This window comes from Gopherus evgoodei, chromosome 4 (genome assembly GCF_007399415.2).
Source record: "Gopherus evgoodei ecotype Sinaloan lineage chromosome 4, rGopEvg1_v1.p, whole genome shotgun sequence".
NCBI classification, from domain to species: domain Eukaryota; kingdom Metazoa; phylum Chordata; order Testudines; family Testudinidae; genus Gopherus; species Gopherus evgoodei.
In genome coordinates, this window is record NC_044325.1 from 57,060,273 (window position 1) to 57,086,758 (window position 26,486).

A 26,486-nucleotide genomic window follows, 5' to 3' on the forward strand; every position below is an offset into this window, starting at 1 on the left:
ACATAAGAGCTCCAGCCACCTGCACTGTTGGAAAATGTCCAAAGCAATAAAATCCAAAGTACAAATGACAAGTATAAGTTTCACCCAGCTTAGGTGAAAAAAAGAGTGGAAAGTACAGAAGGGAAGCAGCATACAGTGGCACACAGAATCTTTGGTAAGCAAATTGTCCTTGTTGTGTAATTCCTCTTTCTCCCTCCATTAAAGGAACATCTTGACAAAGAGATGGGCCAGAGATGGGCTTTAGTCTGCTAGTTCAAGAACACTTCTATGAAAGGTGGCAAACAGAGAACTCGTTAACATAACATTTATCAGAACACACACTGACAGAGTCACAGTCTCTGAAATTTGGAATAAATCAGAGCATTGTTTCCTTTGCTTTGTTTTCATTTTAAAAGAGAATGGGGAGTAGCTGAAAGGATGACTGATTTCAGTGTGGGGATGATAGCAATATTATAAATGTCAGATTAATATGAGGATATACAAGTTCCAAGAAAACTGTACAATATGATCAATTTGCCATTCGTTATTTATAAATATTGTAAGGCCACTATTTAAGACTGGTGGAGAGACTATGTCTGTTTTAATGAAATCTGAAAAAGGTTTGGTGCTGTTCCATCATCCACTATTACAATAATTTCCATCTTTCAAAACTGTCTCAAGAGGAATAAAATTGTCCAGTCATGCTGTGCAACAATATTTTCTTAAATGTACAGCGATTCTTTTGGAGAGCTGTTAATTTATTTTATACATATTAAAGTGCTTTTCCAATGGGAGGGACTCTAGGGAAATCTTATCCAAATATTTTATAATTTGCTCCAAATCTAGCTAAGGGACGAGACCCTGCTAGTTTTTGCAACTATATTTCATACCCATGTTTCAAAACATGTTTTTCCCACACCAGTAGACTGTACTGTACCAACCTCTTACTCCTCCTTTGATCAAGTCACACATATTAGCTCCATATTGTCAGGCGCCTTCATTCTTTCAAGAAAACATGCAGATCAAGGTTGGTGTGGCTGCAATTTAGACATCACAAATTAACCCTCCCTCACAGTATGGCTTATTAATTAAAAAAGAAAAGAAAAGAAAAAGTAATAACACTGTTTCTTGCAAAGCAGCCCCTGTTATAAATCTCTTGTTTCTGCCCTTTTTCTAAAAGTATTGTGGCTAGGTGTAAGAAGAACCACTGTATAACTTGCCAAATGTATTTTATTAAACTTCTTAAATCTTGCTAATAAGACAAGCCAAACCATCCTAATGATTTATGATTCCTGCAAAACAGGAAGGAAGCCAAAAGTCCTGGCAACTTACTGTAGTGTCCTAGGACTGCATAATGCTTTAAGGAAGTAGCAGCTATTATGCAGTATCTCCCGAGGCTATTTTCCTATCCTCCACGGGGTATAGAGTACTTCTGGAATCACTTCTGGTTGAATCATCCAGCTGCAGATCAAACACAGTATATACATCAGAGCTTTATAGGGAATTGCTGGTAGGTCACTGATATGCAAAGCTAACCTTTAATTGTCTTCAAATGTTTCAGGATCATTTAAATTGTAGTTGTACTGGTGGGGTGGGGGGAAAGGAGGTTGAAGTGTGAAAGCAAGAGTCTATGGATCAGATTCATGAAAATGTTACAGACCATTTACATAGGAAAGGCATGCGTAAAAATCCTTGACTGTGCGCCTACATGATTTATTAAATTCCTTTTCTCTGTGCAACTGGTTAACTGTGCTTGAAAGCTATGGAATCCAGAAATCAGTGAAACTGGTTGATAAAAAAGGGGCATAGCATTGTAACCTATTAAACATGAGCTCAGCACACGTGCAAGAAGGCAGCTATGGCAAAAAGGACTCTGAGGTTTAGTGGTTGCCATCAAAGTACCAACAAGGGGTTAAGGTATCACATTTCTCCTCTTTACTTAGTATAGGAAATAATTGTGGTAGTACAATACTGCTACGTTGGAACTATGAAGAAATGTTGATTTTTTAATGCCAATCACTAAATTGTCAACTGTGAAGCAGCAAAAATGAGGGAAAGATTCTGGAGTGATGGAATCAGTAAACAAAGGAAGGATCTGTGAGGGCCAGACATTCATCTTGGCTGAATGATCTCTGTGTTCTAATTACTGCTGTGTTTGAGTGTTGGGAACACCGTGGCTGCTCCTGAGTGGTTTTGTTCTATCTGGCCTAGCTGTGGTCCCAAATATGCCTGTAGTACATGTGTCATTGTACAGAGATTGAGGACCAGATATCAACATCATCCAGGGAGTTTTTTGGCTGTGTTTTCAATGCTGAGGGGACATGTAACCAGCAAGTGCTGAGTTTCTCTAAAGGTGTTTCATTAAAACAAAACATAAAATACCATCCGTGGAATGGAGAGGAGAGAGAGTGTTTCAGGCTGTGGAGAGTGGGATTCTAGAGTGAAATACAACCCATTAATGCATTTGAAACACAACCATCCTTGCTAACACTAAAGGCAAAATTGTACACATTTAACGGTAGCTAGAACCTCAAAATCCTTTGTATGTTGATCACGCATAACTCTCATTCGCTGAGATACCTACAAAAAACCTTGACAACAGTTAGGCCTTTGGTGTGCTGAGACCACTAACATACTAACCAATATTGTCTCATTGTTTACTTGTAATTCTCTGTCTACATCCATCTGTTGTCTCTTGTCTTATACTTAGATTGTAAGCCCCTTGGGACAGGAACTGTCTTTTTGTTCTGTGTTTGTACAGAGCCCCACACAGGCTCCCTAGGCACTATGGTAATACAAATAAAGAAAATAATAATAGTCAACATGTTTTCTAACACAATGTGTTTGCTCACTGCAGACAAGGCCAGTGAGGGGGTTGGAAGAACATATAGAATGGGTAAGTGGGGGCTCATGGCATTACCCAATTTCCTCTCAGATCAGAAGTTCCATAGGGTGGCCATGACTGCAGTACTCTGCTCGCTGCGCTCTAATGGAATCGGTGTGAGCTGTGGCATTGAGGTCCAACACAGTTCACATAAGGGAAGAAATGGGACTCTGGTGCAAGCTGGACTGAGGTGTGTTGGGTTGGAGTATGCTGAAGAGTGGAGCATGGGAGAGCCTAAGCTGGCTATGGGATAGACTGGGATAAGGTAGAGTAAGTGCGTGTACATGAATAAAGTGGGTATGTTGGTTCGGGATGTGTTGAAGAAGCTAAACTGGTATGTCTGAGAGGCTGGGATGTGAGTCAGTGGGGACTGGGGTCTGCGGGAGAGAGTGGAGTGGGGCTTGGGAGATAGACTGGCTTAGGATGGCATGAGTTTCTGATAAGCTCAGACAAGCTGCTTGATAAGGCTATGACAAAAGAGCTGGTTTTACCCTTGTTTTGCTTAGCAACAGCAATGGAAATAAGAGGAGTGATCAGTTGGGATTGTCAGTTGCTCAACCCATTAAAATATTAAAAGGGAACACATCTGATCAGAGCACTTCACCTTCAGGGGTGCCAAAATGGGCTCCCCAGAGCTCCATGAGCAAGACTACACATTTGTCTCTCTCTTGTTTTCCCTTTATCCCTCACTTTTGTTGGCCTAGGAGCATGCTGCTGCTGCGGTTACTGTTTACAAGCTGCCTTTTTATGACTTGTGTGTAAGGAGACCCCGATCACTTTGTTCCAATGCAATCTAAGCAGACAATATCATAGAGGGTCTCCCCACACACACGTCATTACAGATCTGAATACAGTAAAGCTTGCTTGATTTTCAAATACTCCAAAAAAGATAGCAATTACAGCTTGAATATTTGAGTAGGTACAGGATGTTTTGACTGATCATGTGAAATCCTGTTAAATTGTCCTAAGGCCTCTTATGTTTTTTGGTAACATAGAGCATTTGTTCCTAAACTCAAATTCTACTAGTATTTCTGGAAAATAATTAGCAAACAAATAATAACATTGATTTAAAAATATGAATATTTCATATTTGGTCACTACAACACATACTGCAGGCTCACTTATACAATCCATATGGCCTGCCTCCTGTATGTAAAAGAATGCAGAACACTTATTTTGATCAGGAAAAAATAACTTTCCAGGTTTTCTGCTTTTCTTCTTTGCTTCATTTTAATTTATTTTCTCCACCCTCTTCTCTGCTTTTCCCCAGACTCTATTTTTTGACTCTCCCCAAATCATCCTAGTTCAAAAATTTTCTTTCTCCAATCTCTTTTCTGGCCCCATTCTTAACCATTGTTCATAGCTTCTTTTCCACCCTCCCTTATCCTTTTCTCTTGCTCCTTTCAGCTTTTCTCCTCACTTCCCTACCTCCTTGATCAGCCCTTAGAAAGATGTGAGTTCTTAAAAATGATAAATTCAGCTCTTGAGCTGCTGACCTAGCAAACTCAAGATTTGAGCTTCCTATAGCCAGGAAATAATGGTGCTTAGCTTAATGGAAAATGTCACTGATTCTCTGGTGGGCACAGGATCTCTTTGCTTGCCTTTGACCTCGATTGTCGATAAAGCCTCCTTGCTAGGCTTACCTTCCTGCCATTTGCTTACCTTTTGAATTTACCATACTATTGCCCTGTGCATTAAGAAGTATCAGGTCATGCCTCATAATGCATAGCCTAAGAGCTAACTAAATTCAAACATAAAAGGCAGCAAAGTACAATTGCCGCCAACCCCAACCAGAATCTCCAACCCCTGTGCATCCTGGCTCCTCCCTTTTTCAGTGCTGAGGCCCTGAAATAGCATAATGAGTCCAAGTGAATGATGCTGAGCCCTGGATCCCATACTTGCCAGAACTCCACTGATCATTGGGATATGAAGTTGACCTGCTACAGCTTGTAGTGCCTCTAATTCCTGGTCCTCCTGGGTAATGTCCCCATCCTAGGCCATTCCAAACCTGACTGGCCTGAAGAGCACCAATATACATCTAAATCCAACCCTGGGCCTTTTGTATCACAATACCTCATGCTGTCAGACAAACAACTCCAGCATCCTATTTCTTTCAAATTAATCAGATATGCCAAATCTGAAAATGGTGGCTTTGTGGAAAGAAAAAAGGTGATTATTTTATTTTATGTGAATGATGGAATGGGGACTAGTACAGTGATGACCTAAAGTACATGTTGGTAAATTGTGAGCGTGCAAATGGGTGTAGGGGGCGGTGTATAGGACAAGAAGGCAACCAACACGGGTGTAAGGTAAACAGACTCCTCTTTTATATATGTAATCCCTCCTGCTGGTTGTTTTTTCCTGCTACAATCCTACCCTTCTGCCCTCCTCATGTATAAATCACACTCCAACCAATTGCATATCTCCTCTCAATTTGGTCCTAACACTTGAATTTCCAGGAGTGAAAAGTGAATTCTTTAAAGGCACATAAGTCCAATACAAAACCAAAATCTTTAACATGAAAATGGAATATGGATTTAGTTATACATTACACCACTAAAAAAGGCCAAGAGATGGCATCATAAATCTTTTCCACAAGGTACCAAGACTAATTATACAGCCAGCAATTTTTTTCCAAGGACTTTATGTAGGTATAATATTCATATTATTAATTGGCACACTCACAAAGAACCTCAGAATTCATAAAATTACTTTAACTACTGTGAATAATACATGCGTAGGAGGTTAGTATTTAATTTGAAGCCTGATATTTACAATTCCAAAATTTATTTTGGAATAGAAGAGAGAGAGAGAGAGAGAGAGAGAGAGAGGAAAAAAAGTAATGTGTAATTTAAAAAAAAATTGTCAATTGTCTTCTATACATTGGACACTTGGGGGCAGCATTGTCCACTGAATATTGCAGGAAGCGCTTAGAACAGTGAGAATTCAGAAAAAAATCAGGGCAAGCAGGCTCCCTTTAAGAAAAGCTTGTGAGCCTAAGGAAAACTTAATTAAAGGCAGAAGAAAATCTGGCACTCAAGAAAGGCATGGACAGGGGGGACAAGTTCTCTTTTGGGGCCTCATTCAGTTCGTGATCCCTCAGTCTGTTACATGTTCAGAACAAGTCTTGTCTCAGATTTCTCTTTCATGACAAGATCATGACATAAAATTGACAACACAGACAGTACCTCACAATCACTGTAGCTTCACTGCCTCCTGCACACTCAGTGGAGGGAGGAGGAATAGCTCAGTGGTTTGAGCACTGCCCTGCCCCCCACCCCCAACCCTAGGGTTGTGAGTTCAATCCTTGAGGGGACCATTTAGGGAACTGGGGTGAAAATCTGTCTGGGGATTGGTCCTGCTTTGAGCAGGGGGTTGGACTAGATGACCTTCTGAGGTCCCCTCCAACCTTGATATTCTATGAAAAATGTTCTGGCATCTGAGTAGCAAGATTTTCAACTTGCTTTGTGTCTAATCAATAATGTACTTATGGCCTGGGCAAAATTAATCAGAACAGTATCTAGTGCCAGCTTATTGAGTTTTCAGAACCCACAACTAGGGCCAGATTTTCACAAGAGATTTGCTTCCATTTAGACACCAACATAAGAGTCAGATCTTCAAAATAGATCCAATATATATATTTACTTGGGCCACTTAAATGAGCACTGAGTTCCTTTGAAAACCTAGTACTAATGAGCAGGAGAGAGACAAGAAAAACACAAAGTTTTGTAAAATGTGTCCATTTTTGTGCCAGATTGATTCAGCCATGTGTTTGTTATGCCCCTTTCTGTGAACTTAGGAAATCTTGGTTCAAGATACATGGGGAGGGAGCAAGTTTCCTTATTTCCTGTCTTTAGGTTGGTGTGGGCTAGGGAACTAAGGACTGGTCTACACTACCATGGTAAATTGATCTCACTTACACAACTTCAGTTACGTGAATAACATAACTGAAGTCAACATAGTTAGATCCACTTACCATGGTGGCTACACTGTGCTGTGTCAATAGGAGAGCATCTCCTGTTGACTTCCCTTACGCTTCTCAGGGAGGTGGAGTACACAGATCAGTGGGAGAATGCTCGCCCATCAATTTGGCATGTTCACCACACCCGCTAAATCGACACTTGCTGCATCGATTGCAGCTGTGCCGATCTACTGGTAAGTGTAGACAAACCCTAAGTGTGGGATTTTTCCAAAGCTCCTAAGGGTGTATCATAGAACAATAGCAGTGAAGCCACAGCAGCCCAGGCAGTAGCTCCTGCTAGCTGCAAGTACATACCCAGAGTGCCAGCTAGGCTTGTATAACCTCTTCTGCCACAACTTCACTCCTACTGTTATTGGAGCGAGTTAGAGCAAAACTAGCTCTGGTATGTCCACACATGCTGCAGTCACACCACTAGACATACCCTAAGTGGTTTGGAAGCACTAATCCATTTAGAAGTCAATGGGACTTGTGCACCTCAGTGCTTTGAAAATCTCACCCAAACTTTTCACTTTCAGCAAAGGTGACTGAAAGGGTTAAGCTGTCACTAAACCTTGTTTGTGAAATTCTGAAAGAAATAAGAGAGGCCTTGCTCACCTGAAGTGCAATCAGTGAATATCTTGATGCATCTGTGGAAAAAGCCATTAGTCTCTGTTTACTATTTATGAGGATACTAATTCCATATTCTGTAGAGGGGCAAGTGCAGATGCTAGAGGCTTTTCACATAGCCCATTAGCAGGCAGCAGTTCACTTATGTGTTAGCCCCCTGTCCTGTCTCAAAATGTCAAAACACCTGGAGGTGACTCAGCAAGAGAGAGGAGCAGATAACAGAGAGGAAATGTTGAGTTTAGTCCCTTCCATTGCGGCTTGTTAGTGCCTCTTGGAAAAGCTGTGGGAGAGCCCACTGTTGCAACAAAGAGGGGGAGCAAGAGCATCCAGGAAGCTTGGCCAGGACAAACAAGCAACACAGAGGGAGATGGGAGAACACAGACAAAAAAGAGGCAAGAAAGGAGACAAGGAAGAAGGGAAAGAGCAGGGAAAACACAATGGCAGAGGAGGGATGAAAGGGAGGAGTTAGCAGACAAGCACCAAAGGAAAGGAAGTTAAGGATGAGAGAGAACTAAAGAGTAGGAGAGTGTGACATAGTGAAGGGAGAAAAGAGAGACAAAGTGGAGAAAAGGAAACAAAAGAGCAGGAGAAAAATACTGCCCCAAAACCAAAAAAGAGGACATAAATGAGCTGCAGAGCAGGAAGAAAACAAAAAAGTAGTGTTGCCAACTCCATGATTTTATACTGTCTCATAACATTTCCTGTTTTTTTTAAGCCCCCGCTCCTGGAGTCAAGTGATTATTTGAGCATATCCATTTTCATTTTTAAAAAAGTAAGTTTCTAGCCCTCATGGTTCTGGAGAAAAGCTTGAAAATATGAAACCAGTGTAGCCTTAAGGCTCAGAGACCAGAAGGCAAATAAAAAGAACTGAAAAATTATTTTAAATCCCATGACTATTAAAGCCAATCTCATGATTTTTGACCATGTACGTTGGCACTACAGAGAAAGAAAATCCACTCTTGTCAGAAACAGTGACACCTTTCTGATGCAGGCAGAAAACTCCACTTCTCTAAAACCTTACTATGGCTGTTTCCAGAGCAATAGTGCTGGACTGAGTTAAAAAGGTTGGACAACTAGAAAAGAACGAGAAAGAGAAAGAGGAATAACTATTTCTGAACTGTTTCTTGGGGTGAAACATGGAGAGAAGAGATCTGCGGCTCCCTGTTCCAGACTGTCAACCAAAAACCTCTGTCAAGTCCCACCCCTCCTCGTGTCATATCATCATCCTCTCTCATTTTACTGAGAATTAGTGCTGTGGTAAGGACTGCGCTGGCCTAAAATTACTAACCACATTACCAGTGGAATCAATTACATGCCTAAGCAGCCTCCGACATCTCCGCAGTCACTCTGCTAATAACAGCCTTACAAGCACTTCGCATACGTAAACCAATTAAATCCTCACTATACTTTACAAGCTGATTACAGTTATCCACATCTTACAGGTGGGGAAACTGAGGCACAGAGTGACTAAGAATTTTGTTTAAAGATCATAGTAGTCAGTGGCAGAACTGGAATTAGAATTTAAATGTTCCTATCACCCAGACCTATGCTCGATCTACTTGACCATGCTGCCTCCCAGTTACACATGGCTGCTTTGTTAATAGTAATGATGATGAGTGATAACCCCGAGCCTTAGAAGTAGAGCTGGGAGGAACATTTTTGATTACATGTAATTTAACAGAAATATGCTGTTTTGTTGAAGCTGAAACATTTTATGAAGATGTGTCAATTTGGATTATATTTTTGATGGGACAGTTCTGAGGTCCAGAGAGAGAGAAAAACAATCCGAATTGAAAACCTGACCTTTTAGCTCAGAAAACAGATATTTTGACACTATTCCATTTCACAAAAATGTTCAGCATCTTTTGTTTTTGTTCCAGTGTGACCGAAAACAAATTTGGAAACCCTGATAGTTGTCACAAAACAGAATTGTTGTCCTTCGGTCAGAGCTACTTATAACTTGAACTCACTCTGTGACATGTCAAAAAGTTTGACCACCCTTGATATGTGTATAAATATACATATATATATACACACACACACACACTCAGAGGGAGAGAGACAGAGAGAGAGACAGCACTCAATATTTGAAATACAGTATATGAAATTGCTCACAGCACATTAAGAATGCTCAGCAACGTGTAATTTTAGGGTTGCACTTTATGTTGTAAGACACATTGTGCTTTTAGCAATCTTTTTTCACTCACTAAGCACACATTATTTGAGTTTTCTAGTTGAGTACAGACCTAAAAGAATCTTGGCTTTTTAAAAGAGGGCCATATATTATCATCAAATACTGAGGTCTCAAATCAGCTGTTATTTGAACACTATCTGCTTCTTTTGAAAGTCCTGTATCATCCTTTCATCAATATTCTTTATAGCAAGCCATGAATTTGGAGGATATAAAACCTATAAGTCCCATTAAAGAGGCTTTACATACAAATTGCATATTCTTTGAATGTCCTTTTTATAAAAACAGTTCTCAAAGATCTTTTTGTTTGACCTTTCTTCATTTCCTTAGTTTGTTTTCCTCGTCAAGGACTTTCACAGACTATTTCTCTTCATTCATTTCACCCAATGAAAAATAGCGGGAGCAGTCTCCCAACACCTCTGCTCCTTTCCTTAACCCCCCATCACATACACAATATCTGCCCTACAGTAAAAAGGGGAGCAAAGGTGATGGGTAACAGCTGTCAAACAAGAAAGTTGCGAAACGGTATATGTGTGAGAGAGAAATCAAATAAAAAACGGAGATGAAAAAATAATTTACTGTATGTAGCGCAGAGGAAAAACTCATGATGAAGTCCTACGTTAACTCACATAATGCCTTCAGGAATCAGAAAAATGACACTGTCAAAACACAACATTAGTTTTCAGAAGCCTGCAGGCAAAATTTTATTTATTTAAAGTTAGCTCCTATTTTAATAACAAAAAAGTGGCAGCATATTCTACATCAAAGAAAAAACTTTTCCTAATGTTTCCATTCCTTTTCTGAAGTATGAAAGCTGAAGTACCAGAACTGTCTTTCTCTAAATAATTATGTGAGTGTCAGGATCTCAATCTGTGAAATCTTTTTCTCTGCAATGGGGATTGTACTATAGAGACTCATCTCTGGCATTGCTTAACCTGAACAGCAGCAGGGGGATATTTTGACTCTTTCTATTTAAATCGTTAGTTTTAAATAAGATCCATAACAATTAAAGAAACGGCCTGTGTCCAAACCATGGATCTGAATGTCTGTGTATTTTAGTTCCTATGTCAAAGATGAGAGCGGTCAAGGGTCACTTTGTAGGATTTTGCAGATGCCAATTGTCCACTCAATCTCTGTGATTAGTATTTATTATTTGTTACGCAGAGGCACCTAGGACAGGTCACTCATTTACAGAAAAATGGCAAATAAATGGTGGTTCCATCACTTCTCTCTCACTTTGTTCTCTTCCTTTAGGGCACCCCTTGTGCCCCAAATTCTGGAACCATTGTCTCTGCTGATTTGCCCGCACATGGAGCATATGGATTAAAGGCAGTTTTGCATTACCACTTTAAAATCTTGTTTTAAGAACTACAGAGATATTGAAATGCATTTAATGATCTCTTTCTTGGATATAATATTTCTTTTTCTTGGTCCTTGGTATATTAATATTTTACTGCTTACAAGCCACTAACTAACGCTGAGGTGGCAGGTCATGGCCCTTTTCCCCAAAGCCATCTGATAAATAGAGAGCAGTCATTCTCCCAGGTCCTCATTCCTCTGGGTTTATTCTTATTTATTTTTGGCTTTTTGATTAGTTCTTAATAATACCTTTACTTTTGGCACTTGCCTTCTTTCTTGTCTTCTTTTCCTCATTGTCTCATACCATGTAATGCTCTCCGTTTGAACCTCAGGGGTCATGGCATTAGAACTGTGCAAAATCTCCCAAGTTTGGCTGCACTGGTTTTGCATTTGAATGAACCTGTTTTTTTCTTGAAATGCTCTCATCACAAACTAATAGGCAAGGTTTTGGTTTGAATGTCTGTTCTACAAAGTGGGATTGGGTCTTCACTCTGATGTGACAAGAGAAATCTGGTGTTCCAGAAACGTATTTCTCCTGACTAATAAAAGATAGGAACTACAGAAGGTGTGGCTAGGCTTCTGACAGAAATAAGCCTTAGCTCTGACCCAATGATAGAACTCTTATCTCAAAGGAACAACATTCTTCTTGAAAAAACTGGGAAATAATAATGATTTGGCAACAGAATAAAATATGTGAACATTTCTCAACAGGAATTATGAAGAATGTGAAGAATGTCTGTCAGAGTCAGACAGACAGAAAGAGGGGCTCACAGCAGAAATCGGTGGGTGGCAGAGTCTTCTTTTCTGAGTCACAGCAAATAATAAAGCTTCATGGTTGCCACTGTAGCTGTAAGGTTGCAGTACATTATGTGACAACTGTCCTTCTGGAGGTCTGACCAGAGGATTTGTATAGTTTTGCTCCACAGTATATAAGGTTTACAGTCTCTGATGATACTCCCCTATGCCTCCTGTATGCAGCAGACCCACAAAAGGTCATCTATGTCCAGGACTTTCCAGGCCTGTGGAGAGAGGGGCTGGTTGTGCACGTTATGGCCTATAGTACTGTGTATTGGTGCTCTGTGCTGTTAAATACCCCAGTGGTGGACAAAGGGAATCTTGTATACATAATTTGTAAAGCACTTCAGGATCCTCTGAGGTTAAACGTGCTATAAAAATGCAACAGATTATCATGAATGTTCTCAAGATCTTTAGCTTTATGGAGATGACTCCTCTTGTGACTGCTACAGATATTATAGCAAACCAGACTCCAAAGTTTCCAGCTGGTGTACAAGCAAATTGGTGTTCATGATCATATTCATGATCATTTTTTTTTCAAAGATATCATCCACCTTTGACTTGGATTTGTGCATAACTTGAAAAAGACTCAAGATTTTTGAAAAAACAGAGAACAGAAAAAAAAAAGCATGACCTAAATTTAGCTCACTGCAACTTTATTTTGTATACTATGTCTTTCAAATGCTTGCAAAAGGCTTCAGATTGTACACAATGTATTTCACAATCCTTTAGCATTAAATAATAGAATTACAAAGATAAACAGCAACGAGATAGCAAATTTAGGTTGGACAGTCAAAGGTAAAAAATGGTTTGAAGAGATTTCAAATTGCATAGAGAGTCAAAGGGCTTATGAAACAAGAAGGCTGCTCCCGGTTGAATGAGCTACAGGGAAGAAGGCCCTCTTGTCCACCAGTAATCAGATTTTTTGGGGGAAGAAACCAGGGCCTGAAGAGAAGAGGTAGGCTGGAGGAAGTCAGTCTATGGAGATTTTCAAAAAAGAAGGTGAGAAGTTTTGAATGTGATCCCAAAATATATGAGATTCCAGCAATGAGCAGCAAAGAGGAAAATGCCAGGAAAGTTCAAACAGATAGGTATCAAAAGAGAAAAGGCAATAGTAGGAGGATCAACAGTGGGCAAAATCTACCCATGAATTAATCATACAAAAGATGAAGCCAAAAATCCAGAGCAGTGAGTCACTGGTAAAAGGGCACTTGCATGAAACAGAAGGGTGCAGTTCTCAGGTACCCCGTCTGGTTTTTTAAATTAAATCTTAAAATATGTCAAAAATATTCAGTGTTCAGATGAGAGAAAGTTGAAAAAAAAAAGCCTTCAAGATCTCAAGTCTGTATTTTGAATGCTTGGCTAATACATCAACACTGGCTGGCCTGCCAAAAATATTAAAATACAAGTAAAGACATCATCAATTAGTAAATTGTCAAGTATTCTTAATATGTATTCCTGGTGCCAGACATACTTATAATAGTAAAAACAGGTTACCAAAAAAGGCTAAAATATTAGTGCCAGCTACTAGTCAGAGAGATCAGAATAGTTTTATTTTCACACACAGAATAAGTTGGATCTGTAGAAGTCAACGCTTTCTCAAAGAAGTGATGATGATTTAACTTTGGACACGCAAAAAGTTTCTCCGTTTAGGATTTCCGTGTTCATTTGGAGAACTTTATACCATACAGTACAAATCTTCCATTAAATCAATGCATTCATTTGTTTGAAATACAAGTTGTATTCAGTCACTGTATTTTGATAGAGTACAACATTGCACATAGGCAGGAGATAATGGATTGAACAGAATGTCCTTGAAGGAGAATATTTGCTTCAGATCACCTCTCTTATACCCAGGAGATATTCTGCTTCCAATGCTTGCAAGACTTCTGAAAGCTGGGGGGAAAGGTGCACCAATGCTATGTGGTGTAACAAATCAGCTTTGAATCACCTACCTATAAAATCTGAAAGGAAAAAATATTAAATAATCTCTGTTTAAAATATCTCAATGTCATCCTTTAACCTATTTAGGAAGATCAGCTCTGGTGGCTTTACGAAGTCCAACCATGTGTACTGTACAAGCTTAATGGTATTGTAGCCATCCAGTTTTTGAAATGAGTGAAACATAAAGTTATTAAATCAGTTTTTCTCCTGCAGTCCCATTTGGTCATTTCCTTTAAGCTTATTTCTGTGCAATTAAAGAAATAAGTATGCAGATTGTTCTTAAAAGAGGCAGAAGACAAAGTTCAATGATATCTAACTCTGCAACCAACACAAGAAATAGATCTCACCTATTTTTTTTTTTTAAAATCTCATAGTACATTTTGAGCTCTTGGTACAGAAAAAAGGGAGACAGCAGAACTTAAGTTTCTAGGTTACATTTAAAAAAAAATAATTTTCTCCGACTGTCAACACAACTTTCCTGTTGGACTGAAACGTGTCTTCCCCACATTTTGTGTTTTCAGAGCTGGAATCTTCATCAGTGTACCTGTTGTATCATAACATGAATAAATCTTAAATTTTCCTAGGGGGTTTTATAAAAAATCAAAGAAACAGAAGAATTTGTGTGCACATGTGTATAGAAAAAACCAAAGCTCTCAAAAACAATATCTTACCTCAGCATATGTATTTACATACCAAAGATCAAAACCGGTCTAGGTAAACTCTACAGTTTACCTATGGTAAAAGTTACATTTATACGTTTCAGATATTAGCATCCTTTTTCCTCTCCCACTCCTGCTCTCTGTGTAAGGCCTCCCCCCTCCAGCCCTTCAACTAACACTCTTTGGTTACAAAGAGACTGAAGAAGAGCTCTGTGAAACTTCCCATTCACAGCAGGGCCAGGTAGTTATGCTGAAAGTACCAAAGCATATAGCAGATAAAAAGGTGTTAAGACATTTTCTTCTGTTATAAAAGTCATAGGTCTCTATATGAAGCAGCATTTTAACTCGTGTTTCAATATTGAACAAATTACCTTGTTCATATTTAAAACTCAGCAAACCCAGCTTCTAACCTCAGTTACTTGCATTACAGCAAGGAGGTATGAAGCCTTTCAAGTCAGCACCAAAAGACACAATTTCTCTCCCCCACCCCCCCGCTATTCACAGAGAAAACATTTTAAAGCTCTTCTAGCTGTTTCAAGAAAAGGAAAGAATTCCTGGCTGGAAGCATTTCTTGGACTAATGCATTGCTTCACCAGTTTTCAGCACCTACACAAATTATAGACCCAGTTGGGGGAGAAGAAGGGAGGGCTAGTTTGAGGCTTGAAATCTTGACATCAGACAAGCGCGACATCTTTGAGAACAAGTATCCTGTCAGCTGAGTATATATTGTATCATTCACTGTAGTACAAATGCTATGATAACGTGTATTTGAATGCCTTTTCTAATGTCAATATGAACAGATTAATGAGATATGGTACAGAGATGGGCAAATTGGTACCTCTTCTCCGGCATCACGTCTCTTTTTATGTAAAGCTAAAAGCACTGATCCTCATTTGAAAGGCTTTGTCTCCATCTCCTCTCCCACTGGTCCCCACCTTGTGCCTTGTCGTCTGGCCACTCTTCACATTGCAACTAATAAAATATGTGTATTTTAAAAGCTAGGGGGAAAAACGTGCTCATTGAAGCTGAATGTGGTGAGTGCTTGTCTGGCTGGCCAGGAGAAAGGGGTATTGCCCTTTCCTTGTATACCTCTGCAACTGGGTGGCAGAAAGGTTCACCTGGATGGAGCAGGGAGGAACTTAAGTGGCTGGACCAGGTGAGCGAGAGTCCCCTTGGGAGGAGGGGTGTCGTTCCAGAGAAGCCCTCTCTCATTGCAGTTGGGCTAGCAACACCAAATAGTCCCTATTTTGTATATTGCCCTGTTCATCTCTAGTGCTTAAAGTGCTTCACAATATTTTAAGGTATTTATCCTCACCACTGCCCAGTGAGGTAGGGAAACATTATAACTCCAGTTTAACAGATGGGGAACTGAGGCACAGAAAGGCTAATGACTTGGTCATAAAGGAAGTCCATAACAGACAGGGAATTGAATTTTGGGTCTTTAAAAGAATCAACCTTTTGGGGGAAAATGGACTGGAAGCACTGACTGAAAGAGGGAGAAGGAGTGAGCTTCACCAAGAGGCTGCCACCCTTCTGTCTCCTGGGAGTCCAGGATCCTCTGTGACACTGTTAGGCCTTCATTGTCCTGATCCTGACACACGTCCTGACCACACTGGCCTAAGAGAGGGATGCAGATGACATTGCCACCTCCACCAGCTTTGGCAAAATCCCAACCACCACGTTGTTGTCATCCCCGTCTCATGTGTGTTCTTTTCTTTCCTCATCTTATTTCTTCTCTTTCCTGTCCGTATCCTTTTGCCTTCTGTCAAATAAGAGTCTGGCTTAGCTGGCCAAGACTGCATAATTTGCAACACTGCCCTAAGCCTGTGACCACAAATTAGATAAAATTTATGCCCTAAACAGCCTGACCCTGGTACAAGCTGGTCTCACAGTGCTCAGTAAAGCTCTGTGCCATGATTCTGTTTTGCAGTGAGGTGCAAATCAGAGGTGCAAGTCAGAGTCAACACTAGAGATGGAAGCTGGATTTTCCATCTTTGTTGTTATTTTTTCTCTCCCCTTTTGTGTGTGTTTGTCTTGTTTTGTCTTCGAGAATATGGGATCAGACTTCAACAGCAGCAGCAGCAATAACAACAGCTCCAGCTCATCCCAACTAACTTTTTCTTTTCCTGTCCCACTCCCTCTCTGAAAAGGCAGTTTTTACCATCTTTAACACTCTCTAAACCACCACCAAACAAGGGGTTTTCTTCTAAAACCTCTCTCCAGCTAAAAGAAAGGGAACAAGGGATATTATTAAAATGAAAGCCGTACTTAATATTTCACATTTCAAATGCTCTGACAGTTTCTCCTTTTTTTTTGGTTATTACCTCAATAAAAGGTTAAAAGCTTTTAAATGGTGTGTTTGAACTAAGCAGGCTGAGATCTGTGCAAACTAAACCCCAAACCTTGTTGAAAAGTGTTCAGTGTTGGACAGTTTCAGGGTCATGTTAACACCTTTGAGTCTTTGGGCCAATTTATTCCATCAACATTATTGTAACGGTTTTAGGCTACTCGAAAAATGACACTGACTATTCCTAAACGAATGTGTTGATAACAGCACCTCCCTGATACCAGACTCTTTCCCATTTTCTCAGGGAATGAATCAGAAACAAGAATCTTAAGTTAAATCTGTCTAAGCATCTGTAGTGTGTAATGATATGTAACTACCTCTGTGTCTTCCCCCTTCTTTCAAAAGTGTTTGAATGAAAACAAATTAATAATTGACCAACAAACATTTTACACATTATGAATTTAAAAAAAAAATTACCCCAACTAGTAGAAAACGCTTCAGGATGAGTTTTTAATTATTACAGAAAATAGCTGTGACCAAAACAACCCTCAGTTTACACTGTGGTTACTGTACTGTATTTTCTTGTGTAGTAAGAAGGAATAATGACAAGTCTGACTCCCAGATCACAATTAGCACAGTATGTCAGATATACAAGGCAAGAGGATACCAAGGAAGATCCTCTCATTCCTCCAGGAATGATTACATGCCTGATTGTGAATCAGATTGTATTTTCTTAAAAAAATAATCTTCCAAGTGGAACATTAGGGAGGGAATTCATGAATGTATAACATGGAGATAAGAACATCACTCTTTCCCCAAGGTTTAGTTTTACAGGCTTTGCCTGAGGATGGGCTTTCTCTATAGTGCCTTGGAGACTCACGCTAAATCAAGAAGGCTAGCTGTACTATCCTGACCCTTAAACTCACTGAGGGGGAAATTCTAGCCCCACTGAATTCAATGGGAATATTGTCACTGACTTCAACAGGGCTGGGATTTCACATTTAGAGTCTGATCTCACTTCACCAAAGTCAAAATTCCCACTGACTTTACAGGGAGCTGGTTTGGGCCCTTCGGGAATATCAGTAGTTCTGCACCGAGGGTTCTACAATGGATAGAAAGTCCAAAAATACTCTGTACTGTTTCTGGAAAACAGGTGGCAAATGCTGTGTTCTTTGACAATGAGAATTTGAATAAGCACTGTGAAAAAACGGAGACTGTGTCCTCTGTTATTCTGATTGATTGAATGTGTGTTATGACTACTCAGGTGAATAACTGTTCACCAGCATTGGAAACGGGGTGGGGGTGGTGGTCACATTCTGGCCAGGAGTAAGAAATTCAGGATCTGATCTGAAGTCAGTGTATCCAGTGCAAAATTAATGTAAGAAATAGCCAAGACTGTATTGGAGCTCATGTACTGATCCTCCAAACAATGGCTGAAAATGACAACTGGTCTAGTGTGCCCAAACTTTAGCATTCCAGAGTCATTATTATCTCCTGTGAGCTGCTTGTTGTTGTTATTAGATGTCAGAAAACACTTTAGATCTGAGAAAAAAAAGGACAGTATTTTGAAACAAAATCTTTATTTTTCCTCCAAAGGCGGAATGTGTCATTTATCCTCAGGCACTGTCCATAGAAATATTAACATTTTAAGACAGGCTTGGCCCAAATCAAGCAATGTACACCTTGATGTTTAATGAAAATATTCAACATAATCAAGATCAACTCTTCTCTTCACTCTTTTCTGGGTGGAATACATGCTTTGATATCAACTGATCACTTATAAATAACTAGCTCAGCCAGCATGCTATATGAATAACTTCCTTTTCAGGTAAATCCTCTACAGGTACCAGAATCAGAGCTGGAGTCTTCTCCCCCAACTGATCTTCTAGATAATCTTTCAGTCCTAAAACAGGAACAAAATGAATGATGAATACCTTCTGGTTTTTGTGTTACAGTCATTAAACAAATGCATTTTATACTGTAATAAGTGTGTTGTCTTAAAAATGACTTACATATACATTTGAACAAATCACTAATTTGTAGGATTCTGAATATCATGGAATCATAAAATATCAGGGTTGGAAGGGACCTCAGGAGGTCATCTAGTCCAACCCCCTGCTCAAAGCAGGACCAATTCCCAACTAAATCATCCCAGCCAGGGCTTTGTCAATATCTCAAATAGCAAAGGTAACAGAGGTACTTAGCACATTGCCGAGTTTCAATTTACCATTACCTAATTTGTGACTTGGGGTGGTGATATAGGAGTAACTTTAAATTCAGTTACTGTATGTTCTGAATGTCTCTTTTACTCTTCATATTTGAATATTCAGCACACAGCTCTCTATAGCTACCAGGTCAAATTCTGTTCTTTGCTGCACTTGTAGAACCCCACTGTGTTAAATGTTGCACTGATGTATCTAGAAGATATGTGCCCCATTGATTTTTTTTTTAAAATGTTTGCAAGTCACCTTTAAAATCAACAGAAGTATTGTATACCTTTACTGCTATCAAATCAAAGAAATGTAACAAATTACATTAGATATTTTGCATCTCCTTATGGAACTGTCCTATAAAATGTAATGGGGGTAAAGCCTCTAAAAGTCCAGAGAAGAGCAACAAATATGATTAGAAGTTCGGAGTTAATGATTTATTAAAAGATTAAAGCAACTAACCACAGAAACTGAAGATTAAGAAAGGATGTGCCAACAGTCTACAAAAGTTTGAAGGGTACAAACATTGTGGAGGGGGTGAAATTCATGGGGTGCATAGAGAGAGGTCTCATTAGAAGGCTAACGGAATGGAACTAAGGAATGGCAAATTTAGGCTGAATATCAAGAACATCACATACAGCTTTGCTAGCGAAGTGGCAGAAGCCCTGTCATATAGCACGTTTAAAACATGATTGGAAAAAGTGCTAAAAATTGTACTGAAGGAACCGATCCTGAGCTGCAGGGTTTAGGTTTCAATAGGTCTTTTCTGTCTTTAACTTCTGTGCTTCTACCGACACTTCAGCACATTAAAAATTCTTGACTAGATAAACAGTGTAAAGAGGGCAGAACTTAAAAGTTTTATGGCATTTCCCACTGAATGTGATGCTGTGAATATATAGTTCAATCAAAGTGTTAACATGTACTCAGTGAAATTCTGGCCCAACTGAAATCAATATGAGTGTCACCACTGATTTCGGTAGAGTCAAGATTTCACCTATTGCTTTTACTGAACAGCAATAGAAGGAATACATCTTAATATCTTGCAACAGGGATGTTACCATATAAATGTTGCAACCAGAGGAACAGACTAAGACTACTAAAATGCTGCTGTGTTATTTTGCATTGAAAATTGTTGACGTTAGAGATGAATGTTGACAGAGGTGAACCTAAGATCAATATTCACCGCAGGGTCAAAGGACTTCATGTTCTGTGTAATAAGCAACTCAATCTATGTAACACCGCAATTCAGTAGTGACACACTGATTAAGGGTCAGTTGACATTTCTATTCCAAACTCTCATTTTTGAGTGACTTCAGAGCTATGCTGGCTCAAAAGGCATTGGGTCAAAGTATGCAGAAAGTTGTCAGCTCAATGAAAAAAAAATACATTTTAAGATAGGCTATTTTTATTTTATTTTTGGTTTTTAGACTGTCAGAAATCATTCCTTCTGCCACTTTAACTTTTCACAGGTTTGTAGTCCAGGGCTACCACCACAAAAACCCTGAGTATCGTTTTCAAAACGGATATTTGGCAAGGAGGTAGTTCTCAAAGTGAACTCAACTCTTTTGGATCTTGGAGGTGACCCAAAATATTTACTTTGGAAAACTCTCTGGTGAGTTTTGAGTCAGAAAGGGCCACATTTTCAAAAGATGACTTTCCTTCCTGTTTGTGCAAATTGCAGTTGCAAAATCTGCACCCAAGTTTTTCACCTTCAGTTGAATTATGGCTGAAAATCTGGGTACTTGGACCTCCCATTGTTCTATTACAGGTGAAAATCAGGTATTGAGATGGGAAGTATTCTGTTTTGGATCTGTAGCTCATTTTGTCAGTCTAAAAATGTGGGAGTAAAAATCTGCAGGTGCAAATTTCACTGGCAGTATGGGAGGATGGACCTCATGCCTTCTAAAAATAAAACTGTAAGTCAAAGTATGGGGGGAGAGAAGCACAGCACTATGAGTGAAATTGTGTCAGTTCAAATGGACATAGCTAAATCATTCCAGAATACAAAGGCTACATCTTTTATCTGTTATAAATAAAACAACAGTTGATCCTCTAAGTCCTTTCTTCTACTAATTACACCATTTTAATGATGTGGCACTAATAAAAACAAATCCTTACGGTTTTTAGCAAGCTACGCTTTAAGATAAATAACAACTCAGGTCAGCATTATTTATTATTTTTTATATTAAGTAATTCTTCGCTTAAATGGCTAAGATTTCAAGTAGCTTTTTATCAATGCTGAATATTGAACCAATTGTTCACTTGCATGTCATTCCTGTAAATAAAAAATAGGGGAATGGTGGTTAATGGTGGTGGTGTGTGTATATGGGGGGGGGCATGGGCATGTGTATTCGGGTGGGGTTGGAGGAGGGGGCTAGAAGCAGGACCGGTGCTAGGGTTTCTCGCGCCCATGGTGCATGGCCATTTCGCCGCCCCCCGCACTGATCCCGCGGCTCTGGTGGAGCTGCTGCAGTCATTCCTGCCGAGGGTCCGTTGGTTCGTGGCTTCGGTGGAGCTGCCGCAGGCATGCCTGCGGGCGGTCCACTGGAGCCGTGCGAGCAGCCGACCGTCCACAGGCATGACGGCGGCAGGTCAACCGGAGCCGCTTGCTGCCCCCCCGGCAAAATGCTGCCCCCTGAAAATTCCTGGCGCCCTAGGCAATTGCCTAGGCTGCCTAAATGGTAGTGCCGGCCCTGGCTAGAAGGAATAAATATACTTCAGCGATGATCTATGCTAGTCCAAACTGTCTTTTTAATGTGCCCTGCACCAGACTTATCAAGTCTCATAGAAAATTTAGTAATTTATTTCAGGCAAGGAGTTATCAAAGTGATAAATACTGTATTTTCATTTTCAGTCACATATAACTCTTCCCATTTCTACTTGGTGTTACCCCAACGCAGACGAGAGCCTAACTCTATGAGTGCTCTCCACACCCACTGTGCTCAACAAGAATTGAGGCATGGGTCCCAGACTGTCACCAGAAATTTTTCTACTTAAATCAGAAACAACTGAGGGACACATGAAAACACACAGGAAGGTGGACAGAACTGGAAACTGAAATAGAATTTGACTCAAACCAACAATGAAATCAACCAGTACTATTTGTTCTTACTGTCTTTTCGGTAACAACAGGAGATAATTCAGAAAAATAGTGCAGTGACCTTTCATACTGACCTAATACCCTCACATTTTACCTTGGCACTTTCCAACATTATAAGTTATTGCTTTTAAAGGTGGTCTTCATGCTAAACTGCTCCATGAATGCAACAGCGTCCTTTTATGGAATCAGTCTAACCTTTACAAAAATAGTCTTTATACCCGCACTACTTTAGTAAGTTTAGTTCACTTTAGTAAGACCCTCAGATCCTCTTCTGCAGTCCTTACTTGTATGAACTGAAGCAAATGAGACTGCTCACATGGGCAATGCTTGCAAAACCAGGGCCATTATCCTGATACTTTTAGTGGTAAGCACTCTCCCGCAGCTCGTTATGGAAGAGAACTAGACTGCATTGAAATGGAAAATGGTAGCAGAAAGATTATGTGTTTCACCCAGAATATAACAATCTATTTGATGTTACTACTACACTCTTCCTTCACTTTGTAATCAAAAAGATATTGTTACATCACTTAGTTCAGGTCTTTAAATCCCTGAGCTAATAAAACTCCATTGCTTCAGCTGTGCGGATTTGACATGAAGCATGTACTTTGAAGAGAAGCCTCAGAGGGGATCAGGTTCCTAACAGTTGACTATGAGTTCCAGTCCCACAAGATGTGCCCCTGGCACGCAGGGCACTTAACCCTTCGACCAGTACCAACATGACTATTCAAAAAGTATTGATGTCCCTAAATCCCTGGCAGATTGCAGACAGTTCTTGTCTCCCTTGAAGCCAAAGCATATGGCCACTAATGGGATGGATTAAAAAAAATACATACACACATTCAGTCTTTGCCACATGAATGTAAAGCCACAGAAATGGTAGAAGGTGATTGAACTGGACTGAACACTGTTAAATACATGATTAGCCTCTTGTTATGGATCATTTCCATTGATCTATATCTGCTTTCACCGCACAGTTTAATTAAAGCTGTCTGGAACAAGCCTGTTCCCTAAATGAGCAGGCAGTGCTATGAAAAGCTGAAACATGAGGAAGCTTGAGGCCTTTAAAAAAAGATCCAAGTGACTGTCTTTATGGCTAACAATGGTAGCAGGGAAGGAAAATACATTTCAGAAAATTAACGTTCTACTGCTGTTTTGTACCAGACCTATGTGTCAGAGAAATCAATTAATTTTTTTCCCAAGTTTGTTCTTAAAATAATACAATGTGTTTTGGGTAAATGCAGAAGTTCAAAACAAAAATGTGTACAATCTACTTGCTTGATATGGGCTAAAATCTCTTGCTCAGAATAAGCACTGAGCCTATTAAATAAAAACACCTTGACAGAAAACTTTGATGAAAAATAAAAACGAAATAAAAGTAAACTGTTTCCTAAAGGATGATCTGCAGTGATTTTCTCCTGCAAAATTCTGTTTTCTAAGGAAAAATCTGGACATTTTATATACTTTGATACTTCACTTTTCAATAGCTCTTTTATTATCTCTTTTCCGTCACTGTCCTAATGATATTTTTAAAATCAGTCGTGTTGGACATTCCCCTTGAAAAGTATATGGGCCAGATTTTCAAAAGAGCTAAACTCCCGACAGCTGGGAGCAGATTTTCGAAAAAAGCTCTGCTCCCATTTTGGTACCTAAACAAAGTGTTCAAAAGGACTAAGCACCCTGCAGGTGGGTGGAAAATCTGGCCATAAATACATTACTATATGTTCTTATATTTTTATTTCAGGCTTTTAAAGTTGGGATCATAAGATCTGGCAATCAGGAACACTGAAGCAAATACTAGGAGAAAAGAGGATCTGACAATTGCTACACATGGAGAAATGTGATTGACACACAGGCCTGGGTGCCAGTAACTACTGATTGCTTATCCCAGTTATAATAACAATTATCCTCGGCCTTTGTGCAAGTCACAAGGTCTCTTTGTATGTTTCTCATCTGTAACATGAAGCTAATGTTGATTTACCTACCTCTCATGGGAGTTCAGTGGTTAATAATCGTTTGTAAAGCACTGTATATGTGATTATTATTATTAAAACTATAATTTTACATCAAACTGCTTTACATAGTTTAATGTGTATATTTGGCACTCATGAGTGGGGCAGGTTTGGCACAGTGGAGGTATCTAGGTGCTGTGCAAGCTTCTTCATCCCACAGCTAATGCACTTCAATTCTGAACTTCAACCACCCTGGTGTTCCCTGCCCGGGGCTCTACTCTAGATCAGAGGCTACCAATCATGTTGAATTGTTAGGTCATTTTCTGATGTGGTGGTGTGACAAATGTCCACCAGGGATTAGGGTGAGGCTGCAAACTCATTTTTAGTGTGAGCTACACTAAATTAGGATTTAAGAGTAGGATGCCTGAAATAAAAGCATCAATCAACTTGCCACCTAACTTAAAAATCCAATCTATGTTGTGAAGATTTCACAAGTTGCTTCAAAACTGCTATCATGTTTTTCTACACTAACATTTCATACATGATACATTTTCAAAAGTATCAGGTCTATTTACAAAAATGCACTTGCAAAAAAGTAAAGCTACAACTGCAGATACAGTTAACCGTAATTATATGTGGAAATGGGTCTATATCCGTACAAATAGCCAGGCAGATCCCAAATTTGGAGATGCATCTGTCTGTTTTCATGAGTGCAAATATGTAGCCCTTAATATTGTGCTTTTGAAAAATTGTCTCATCACATTTTTATTTATTTCTTGTCTATTGACCCATCACACTTGTGTAGATTCTTGCTGCTACAAAGTTTTCCTATTAAACCTGTTTCAATTAGAACAAATATATCTTCTTTTTCACATAATCATATGGCAGATGAGAATAAACTTTCGACAGGAAGGACCAGGGCAAATTCTCAGAGCTGCTGCACTAGTGATTCAACTAGGATGGGGCGGGTGTGAACATTTACAAGAATATTGCTCTCCTAGAGCTGAGTCACTTGGCTGAGAGAGTGGGATTTTTTGTAGCTAATAAATTTTTCATCATATTAAAGACAATGAACAGAAAAAAAAGTTATTTTTAGAGTTGGTTCAATTGTGGGCCTGTCAGCTTTGGCAATGCATCTCTTTTATCAGGCTGCCAAGTTAATTTGTTTTGTTTTTAGAGTAAAGTTTGCTTAAAGACCAGTTTCAGAGAAGTTACTGCCTGGGGGGTGTTAATTAGTGCTTTGCAGACTCTGCAGGGTTTGGTTTGTGATCATTTTCACTTATTCAACCCTGTAATTCAAGTCACAAGGAGATGGGAGGGAACCAACCCCGTTCTATTCATTTGAAGGCTTGATTGTGACTAACTCAAACCTCTGAGAGAATCTCTCTTCTGTCTCTCCTCCTTGGGGGCCCTAACTCTGTCCCTCTTCCAGACAAAATTAGTAATAGCACTTACACTTACACAGAGTTGTACAATTTCAATGTTATGCACCAAGATACACCCTAAGAACATCCTCTGATGATGTTTTCAGGGGCAGTGGTCCTTATCCATAGATCTTCAAGAGGGTGCCATGTAGAAGCTTCTCTCCTCTTGTATTTTTGTGGGGGTGTGGTGGTATAACTGTAAGACCAGGCCACTGTGCCACCGCTTCTAGGGAGAAGTGGGTCAGCGAGTGACCTGAGCCCACCCTCAAGGGCAGGAGGGGAAAGAAACACTTTTCCATTCCTGCTGCTGCCACACTAAACACAAGACCACACAGTAGTGTGAGGCACAGGAAGCAGAAATGCTGAAAGAGACAAACAAGGAGAAGAATAACATAGGATAGTACAGGGTGTGCGTGAAACTTGGAGAAATGGGATGAGATAAGTGAAGGGATGTGAATATCAAGAAAAACATCCTGACAATGAGATCTACTAGTATGTGGAGGAAGAAACCAAGTCACATGGGACATTTAAAATTAGAGTTGACAAAGTACTAAATGATATACTATAGAGAACATTCCTACATTGGGGGAGGATTAGACTAGTTGACCTAACAGGTCTTTGCCATCTCTAATTCCTATGATAGACTGGCTTAAGGAAGAGAATGAGGCTGGCTGTAGGAGGAAGAGCTTGAATAGAGTTCCATGAATTCCTCTGCTGTCTGATATCCTCTCCCCAAGTACACAGACATTGAGATTTGATAGGAATGTTTCACAAAGCTCTAATATAATGTGCCAGATGCACCTACAGTGCTGTAGGAATAAGAAAATCAAGCAAGATAACTAAAATGACACATTTTTCATAAGGATATTTTTAACAATTGTAATTAGAATCTCAAATAACATTCTTAAGATATTTATGCCCCATGCAGCTCTCTCTGAATATATGTAAAACCATCTCCTGTAACACACACAGCTAGTCAAATTAGATATTTTATCATGCACATCAATGGCAGGTCATGGAAAGAAATGTGACACTTTTAAAGATAAACAAATGCTTGCTGAGCTCCTCTGCATATTAGTTATGGCTATTTTTTAAGTAAACAAAATTAAGTTCGAGC

At 39.6% G+C, this 26,486-nt stretch overlaps 1 protein-coding gene across 3 annotated transcripts in view; it reads right to left on the reverse strand.

The window, feature by feature from the left end:
* Positions 1 to 18,277: 18,277 nt before the first annotated feature.
* Positions 18,278 to 26,486, reverse strand: part of DPH6 (diphthamine biosynthesis 6) — a 382,018-nt gene continuing 373,809 nt past the window's right edge. For all 3 annotated transcript variants that reach the window (XM_030559373.1, XM_030559372.1, XM_030559370.1), the window contains exon 15: positions 18,278 to 18,589. In XM_030559373.1, the coding sequence (XP_030415233.1) occupies positions 18,474 to 18,589 (116 nt within the window). In that variant the 3' untranslated portion in view covers positions 18,278 to 18,473. The remainder of the gene's footprint in view (positions 18,590 to 26,486) is intronic.